Source organism: Dipteris shenzhenensis, chromosome 33 (assembly GCF_047967505.1).
Source record: "Dipteris shenzhenensis isolate YYH24624 ecotype China chromosome 33, Dip_SZ_1.0, whole genome shotgun sequence".
Lineage (NCBI taxonomy): Eukaryota > Viridiplantae > Streptophyta > Polypodiopsida > Gleicheniales > Dipteridaceae > Dipteris > Dipteris shenzhenensis.
Genome location: NC_141628.1, coordinates 17,953,354 through 17,961,352, shown reverse-complemented (window position 1 = coordinate 17,961,352; position 7,999 = coordinate 17,953,354). Strand labels below are relative to the sequence as shown.

At 43.4% G+C, this 7,999-nt stretch overlaps 1 protein-coding gene across 1 annotated transcript; it reads right to left on the bottom strand.

Moving 5' to 3' along the window:
- Positions 1–581: 581 nt before the first annotated feature.
- Positions 582–1,998, bottom strand: LOC147879775 (leucine-rich repeat receptor-like kinase protein CLV1B). Its single transcript, XM_087371599.1, has 3 exons — positions 1,822–1,998; positions 921–1,554; positions 582–797 (listed from the first exon to the last, which is right to left on the bottom strand). Exons 1-3 carry the CDS (start codon positions 1,996–1,998, stop codon positions 703–705), a joined length of 906 nt encoding a protein of 301 aa, XP_087227725.1. The 3' UTR covers positions 582–702.
- Positions 1,999–7,999: the final 6,001 nt, after the last annotated feature.

Sequence of the window (7,999 nt, the reverse complement as noted above, 5' to 3'; positions counted from 1 at the left end):
TTATGGAGAAAGCATGTTATATGATTGCTCATCTTTTTGTGCAGGCAAGGGTGCAGAAGAAGAGGGGAGAGGAACCATATAATATATGTATAAATAAATATATATATATATACTCTCTATCAATCAATGCTACCACAAGTTCCTCTAAAAACTCATTCTAGGAAATTAAATATTTTTCAAGGGAGAAAAATTGGAATACGTTTCTTCACAATTTCCTTTAAAAACTCATGCTAGGAAAGTAACACATTTTTATAGGGAGCATAAATATGTTGATAGTAAGAATAACCAAGACACTTCGAAACAATGCTTTGAGAGCAAAATTCAGTCCCCATGGAAAGCAATATATAGCTTGTTGGGAGAAGTGTAACCAATGTTGCCTTTCACAAAGCTTTGGAGGTTAATTATGTAAAGCAGATACATAATAACTAGTGAGAGAGAGCATGTTGTTGGGAAGGGCCCTTGATTCGCAAGAGCCATTTAAGGACCTCTTTCATGGAGCGTCTCTCGCTCGGACACTCTTGGCAACATCGAACACCCACCCTCAACACTGCACCCACCTCCTCCCCCACGCGCTTGCTAGTTGGTGTATCTATGGCAGAAGCTTCGCGTCTCAGTGTCTCGTCCACCACACGCAATTCTTGCCCCTCAGAAATGGCTGAGCGTGACCACGTAACCAACGTGTCAAAGCCGTTGCTGAACATTTCACTCGTCGGCCGCTTGCATGTCAACATCTCCAAAAGCACCACGCCATAACTGTACACATCTGCTTTGGGAGTCACCCTTCCTCCACTGCCATACTTTGTCAATACACCACAACAACAACAACAAGAAGCAATCAGGAGGGAGCTCAGCAGAAACATAATTATATCATTCATATGCAAATTGAGAGCTACTCAGAGCAGATTTATGTAACGTCTTACCAGGGGCCATGTAGCCTATGGAGCCCCTCAGGACTGATGAGGACGATACAAGGGAGGTACTAATTCTGCCCTCCGAGCTCACAAATTTTGCAATTCCAAAGTCGCTCACATGTGCCTCCATGCTTTCGTCCAGTAGAATGTTGCCCGGCTTAAGATCACAATGCATGATCGGGACATTTCCGCAATCGTGATGCAAGTAAGCCACGGCCTGTGCAACGCCCACTGCAATGCCGAACCTGTTAGACCAATCGAGCTCGCAGCTCTCATTGCCGTGCAAGTGCTTCTCCAGACTGCCGTTGGAGATGAACTCTAGAATCAATGCCTTTCTCGTGGGATTCAAGACAACACCCAGTATCTTTACCAGATTTCTGTGACGAACTTTACCCAGTGTTTGGCATTCTGCAACCACATTTCTTTCCAGTAAATTGTCGTTGCCTAAAGCTGTCTGCAATGTCTTGATGGCAATCTCTTTGCCATCGGGCAAAACGCCCTTGTATACAATGCTGGAGCCGCCCACGCCAACAACACTGCAGTCAAAGCTGCTGACGGAAAACAGGTAGCAATCCCCAATCTCGCACCGATGAATTCCAGCCCAAAATATAGGCTCTGACCGCTTTAAGTGTGAGAAGAAATACTACTACAGTGAAACCACTGGCAAGAACAACTACAACAATCACAATGGGCATGAATCTCCTTTTTCCTGTGTCCGGAATTCTGGACATATTGCCATTCCCACTTCCGTTACTACAAGCCCCTAATGGAAGACCGCACAAGCCAAAGAAGCCTCTCCAAAAGTGTTAAATTCACCTCCTTGTGGAATCCGGCCGAAAAGTTGGTTGTTGGAGACACTGAAAAAGGACAATCGGGGTATATTACTGAGACTGGATGGGATGTGACCAACCAAATCGTTATTGGAGAGATCCAAAGTCTCCAAATTGGACAAATTTCCGAGGTTTGCAGGAATCGGTCCGCGTAAAGCGTTGCCAGAAAGATTTAGGTACACCACGCCGATCAAAGATCCTAAATCAGAAGGGATTGTCCCGTTCAAACGATTCCCCGGGAAATCCAGGGAAGCCATGCTGCCCAGGAGATAGAGGTACTCAAAACTCTTCCTTTCTCAAAAATGTACAAGTTGTCGAGAGAGAGAGTTTGGTTGGCAGCGTGAGGATTCCGCAAAGCCTGCAAAGGGATGATCTCTGGAAGACTTCCTGCTAACTGATTGTCGGAAAGGTGAATCAGACGGAGCTCTCGAGAAAAATTGAACATCCATTGTGGAATACCGCCAGAAAAAAGGTTGTTTGCGAGAATGAGTATGTCTAGGGTTGCCAGCTTACTCAGGTCAGATGGCAACGTCCCTGATAGACGGTTGTTTCTCAGATGGAGAACAAGCAAACTAGAGCAGTTTCCAAGGGAATGAGGGAGAGCACTAGAGAAATCATTCCCCGACAAGTCCAGAAGCTGAAGCTGGCTGAGGTTTCCCAGCGAATCGGGTATCGCACCACTGAGATAGTTGTTGGATACCACCTAAATTAAAATTAATATCAGTGCTTAAATTTGCTGGGCAGATTGAGCTTCATTGGCATTTCTGGCTTCAAATGACTCTGATAAAATTTAGCTACGCAGCATTCCTGAAGCATGGCATTTTCCTATAAGCTTCATTTTGAAGCTCAGGCCTATCTCCAAAGCTTCAAGTATATACTATAGACTATAGTATAGTGTATAGGATATATACATTATGCATATACGATATAACTTATAAGTTCATAACGTAGATGGTAGACTTACTCAGTTTGAAGTCGTTTGAAGTTTTGAACTTCTCAAATCTCGGGGGTGGGGAGAGTCTCTCTCTCAGAATACAGATCTCTCTCTCAGAATCCAGATCTCTCTCACTGACTCTTAGATCTTGCAGCTGGCTGCAGCCTGCTCACTCTAGCCTCTCGAGTCTCCCTGCTCACTGCTCAGTCTCTCGACTTCCATCTACAATTCTTTCCCGCCACTGGCCAGAGGCTAGCTTCTACTACACCTCGATGACGCTCAGTCCTTCCGACTCCTCCAGGCTCCAAGATCCCAATCGCCAAGGCCAAGCTATTTCAAGCATGCTCAAGCCTCACGAATCGTCCTCTACCTCCAGGCTCCAGCCTCCCAAATTCCAATCGTCAGTCATGCACCTCCTGGCTCCTGCCTCCCAATCGTCGATGGATTGCCAAATTCAAAATGTCAAGGGAGAAGTTAGAAAGCTGAAGCAACTTGAAGGTCCAACTTTCAAGCCTCAAGGACTTGAAAGGCCAGTCGGGTAGTGGGCTATCCGACTCAGAAGTGAGGAGTCGGCCATTCTTGTAAGTTCCTAAGGCTATAAATATAACGTATCTTAACGTTAGTTTACAAGTTCTTTTGTGAATCATGATCCAAACTCCAGAGTCCACCTGCTCAGCCTCTACACTTGAGAATCCAGCTTTTCCTGCAGCCTAATGACGTTCTATTTCCAGGCTTCAGCCTTCTATCTTCAAGCGTTGCCCAAGTCGATCGCTTCAACAAACCTCCAAGCTGCAACAAATCGTTGTAGAGCTCAGACGGCAACAAACGAATCTATTAAGGTAAGGACTATTCACTCGATCGTAATGTTTATAGTCTCTCTAAAAGCCCCTAACCGTTAATGTTATGCCTCAATAGAAATGACATAGCTACCAAGCACAAGTCACGAATCATGATTATGCTCATTGCCATGTAGAATATGATTGCTGGTCAGTGGTAATATAGATTGCGGGCTTGCTGCTGTTACATGGAAGGCAATTTGCAAAGCTGCGTAGAATCTAGACTATGTTGTTTGTGTCAACTCAGCTAGACGAGTACAGCAGGTAGCTTTTGAGCTTTGTTTTTTCATCGTTGAGTTAAGCAAGCATGAGGATTCGAGATCTAGATACGAATGGATTTCAGTCGATTTGCGTGGGAAAGTTGCTCTTAATATTCTCTGTTGTAGCTTAACAGGAGCTCATTATTTATGGCGATTCATTCATGTGTAGCTTCCTTGCTGCCTTGCAGGTGCTTTGTTGGAGGTCACGCAGCTATTATCATTGCTCTAATCACCTTTGCTGAACCAGACTGCCATGACAAAAAAGAAGGTTGAGGTTGAGGGCCCTAGGCTTGCTTGGATCAGCAGATTGCTTTCAAAAATCCACTTTCGAGGTACCTCAGTTTTCTTACATTATGAATTGCGATTATATTCAGCTTTATCGTGATTTTTTATTAATTTTATACATCATGAAAACCATTATACATTACTGAATCATATTAGGATCATTTTAACACATTCTTTTTAAAATCACGAAACATAAGCTATGAGTCATTAGAATACATAATCATTTCAACACATTCTTTTAAAATCAAGAAACACAAGCTATGAGTCATCAAAAGACATTGTTAGATATGTTTGGCAGCAAGCCTACATCTCAAGAATCCCCAGCCATTAGTACTCATGAATCAACTATGCATGATCTTTTTGGATCTGAGGGTGAGGAGGTCAATGATGAAACTGAAACTGAAAATGATGATCTAGGGCATGATATGGAATTGTTTGGGATTGCTGAGGGTGAGGTTAACTCAAGCGTAGATCCTTCTACTAGAGAAAAGAAAAAAGAGGTCACAAGAAAGTTCAAGAGGGAGTGGATGATCAAGTAGCCATTTTGGAAGGTCATCATCTTTGAGGGAAGGGAAGTCTTAAAGTGTGAGTGGTATGAGAAATATAAAGTTCAAGGGCCTTGGGGAAAAGGAATTGGATGCACAACTCTGCAGTTGACAGCCATTAAAAGACATGCTAAGGCAAATGACCATCACTTTGCCAGGCAAAGATGGATTAGTGAAAAAGGAAAGATGAAGCTACCTCAACACTCACAAAAAATGATGGATGACAATAAAGATAGGATCATCACTGTGATGAAGTTAATGTACTTTATTGCACAAGAAGACTTGGCTATTAGCAAATATGAAGCACTTTGCTCTTTGGGACATAGTTTACATCTGCCAAATATGCCATTGAGTAGTGAATACTCATCCTACACTAGCATGGTCTCGGGCAGAGGGTTTATTCTATCAATATCTGAGGCTCTATTTACTTGTCAAAGACATGCTATGTCATCGAGTCCATTTTATGCATTGATGCTAGATGAGAGCACTGACATGGCATATGAGAAACATCTGATTGTTTATATAACATATCTTTTTGAAGTTGGAAAAGGCACATGTTGTACAGAGTTTGTAAGGCTTCTTATTGTGAAAGATGGATGTGCACAAACAATGTTTGATGCAGTCAAGGTACTTATGGGCGAAATGAATTTATCTCCTCAACGGTTAGTTGGCATAGCAACTAATGGCACAAGTGCTATGATTGGATGCCATGATGGTCTTGTGACAAAGTTACGAAGAGAGATTGCTCATCTGGTGAGTGTACACTGCATAGCACATCGGGAGGCTCTAGCGGTAGTAGATGCATCAAAGAAATTTTCCTTTTTATCATACATTGATAAAATTGCAAATAGAATCTACTCATGGATACATGCATCACAACTTAGGCACAAGTCATTTCATAGTCTTGTTCAGGCAATGAATATGGATGACCCTTCTACCATGGATGGTAGACCTCTAAACATTGGAGTTCCAAACATAGCATGTTGCACTGTTCGTGCTACCCGTGATGGTGTTGGTGCCTCATGTGCCTCTGATCTTCGGATGAGCTCCTCCAAGGAAGGCCCTTCTCCAATATGCTTTCCTCTACCATAAGCATACTGCTTTGCACTTTGGAGCACTGCATTTGCCATGTCTAAAACGCAAGTGTCGTATAAATATATATGACTCCGAAATCCCTCACCTACTAGCCAGCTTCCGTGCTTTGACTCTGCCATGTTCGTGCGTGGGGTGTTCACCTTGTCCTCGCTCCTCTCCACCTAGATCAATGTGTTGCATGTTAGAACACATAAGGAAAATTCCTCCCATATGGATGCTTATAAGATGATTGCTTACCCATGCTATCATATTGTTTCCCCAATCTATCTGCACTTCCCACCAGCAACCATGAGTCCATTGCAGGGATGTCACTATCGTGCACTGGACCTGCCCTCCACCATTGTCTAATCAAGAGGCTTTGCAATCGTGCCTCTTCCTTTGTGGTGGCTATTCTCCACCTCTCACAAATTCCTTTGTGCTCTTGTTTACTTATTCACCTCGCGTACTTGATGGTGTGTAGTTGCAAGATTTGCTCCCAATGGAAAAGGCAAGACCACTCCCTGCCTTGCATTATGGCACCATCATTGTAAAGTATGCACACTGCATTCCAATTTGCTTATGCCTCATCTGCCATAGATCCAAGAAATTGGCTGCACCATATCCCGCTCGAGTCAAGACATCATTTAGCATCTGCTAAAACAACACTTGTGATTGTGTGTCCTCCTCCTTCATTTCACATGTCGCGATGGTAAGCAACTCCTGCAAGCTAGAGGTGTGCAACCTAACAATAAGCTTACATCTGACTACAAGAACTCACAAACCTCATGGAATGTTAAAAATGGATTTTTCTTACCTTGGATCATACACATGGCAACCCATGGTAACTCATTCTCTCGATCGCCTCGTGTGGTTGAATTGGACCCAAGCTCTTGTTGCAGATCCCCATTTCCATTCCGTCGCATCCTATTCACAAGGTCAACCCTAGAGGCAGGCCCCATTGTAGACATCTTCATGACAAAGCACTTGTCCTCAAGGGACCCTTGGCCTAGAAACTTGCTATCCCTATTGACCATTCTTCGAAACCTATTTTCTAGAAATGGGTTAGAGAAAATCTCCATAATTAATTGTTTGAACTATGCTTAAAAAGTAGCCCTCACCTTGCATTCTCTACTAAGGGAGTGAGCTCCTCCGAGATGTGGAAGAATTCTCACTCCCGGACATTCTTTGAGGTGTCATGATCTGGCTTTACCAGGCTAGTCATCAGTATGTCCTTGGTAATTGTCATTTGGACTTTTCGTGCTCCAGCAGTCTTGTCATGGTTGACCACTGACTAGACTAAGTCTCGGGTCCTCTCCATTGCCAACTTGGAGGTGCCAGGTTGCACTCAGTGAGTGTGGGTACCGACATGAATCATGAGATGTGTTATACCTTTTTCATGCGGCACGACATAATACACCCTGCGTTGCTATGCATATCCCTGGACGCTTGCAATAATGGCAAGCAATTGTTCCTTAGATGCTAGCTGGCAATCCAAGTGGGCATTTGTTCTTCATGGTCCCCTTGAAGCATGTCTAATTATACCTCCCTAATGTCTTGTAACATGGGCACGTCAACCTTAAGCACTCAAGAACACCCACACAATAGCTTATATGCACAACCCCTACAAATTTTACATTTCTCGTGTGTGCTTTTTCTAGAGGTGCCCATCATACTTCTACTCCATGGCATCCATTGGGGCCAACTTTCCAAACGTTGGTGGAAACTCAAAGACGATGTTTCCATTGTACATCCTTGGAAGTTTCACCACTCTTTTTATCCATCTCAAGATTGATTGGCTCCATGGGAGTGCCCAATGAATGTGGGCCCTTGCTCAAGGTTTGTGAATTGAAGAACCCTTTTCCTTGCTCCTCATTGGCACTAAAGGCACCCTGAACACCAATGCTTGTAGATTGGAATCTTACGGCATTCAACTTGGAAGGAACATTGTCCAATGACCCTCTCATCATCCCCATAGGCACCCATTTGATAACATCATCGACACCCAAAACATTACTGCAACGAGATGTGTTAGGGTTTGAGAAGCTGCAAGAAGACTTGAAAGAAGTGGGAGCTTCCATCCAAGTAGATGGTCATTTTTTTGAGACGGCGTCCCACTGTTAATGCTTATTGCAAACTCATGAGCACTCCCATATTCATCCTCTTCATTGTGTGTTGGTCTGCATTTTGAAGACTAAGCAATCTCAGACTCGTTCAACATTGTACCTTAATCATTGAACTTATATACTTAACATGAAAGGGAGAATAGAGAAAAATGTATGGGGAGAATCTCCTTGAACTTAGCACATTGTTCTCAAAGCACACGG

What these genes read in the sequence shown, in the direction of transcription:
- LOC147879775 (XM_087371599.1), bottom strand. Translation starts at nt 1,998, where the DNA reads ATGGCTTCCCTGGATTTCCCGGGGAATCGTTTGAACGGGACAATCCCT. An exon ending in ATCTCTCCAATAACGATTTG is followed by an intron (nt 1,555 to 1,821) that starts GTTGGTCACATC and finishes TCACTGTAGTAG; the next exon opens with TATTTCTTCTCACACTTAAA. An exon ending in CATAGGCTACATGGCCCCTG is followed by an intron (nt 798 to 920) that starts GTAAGACGTTAC and finishes GTATTGACAAAG; the next exon opens with TATGGCAGTGGAGGAAGGGT.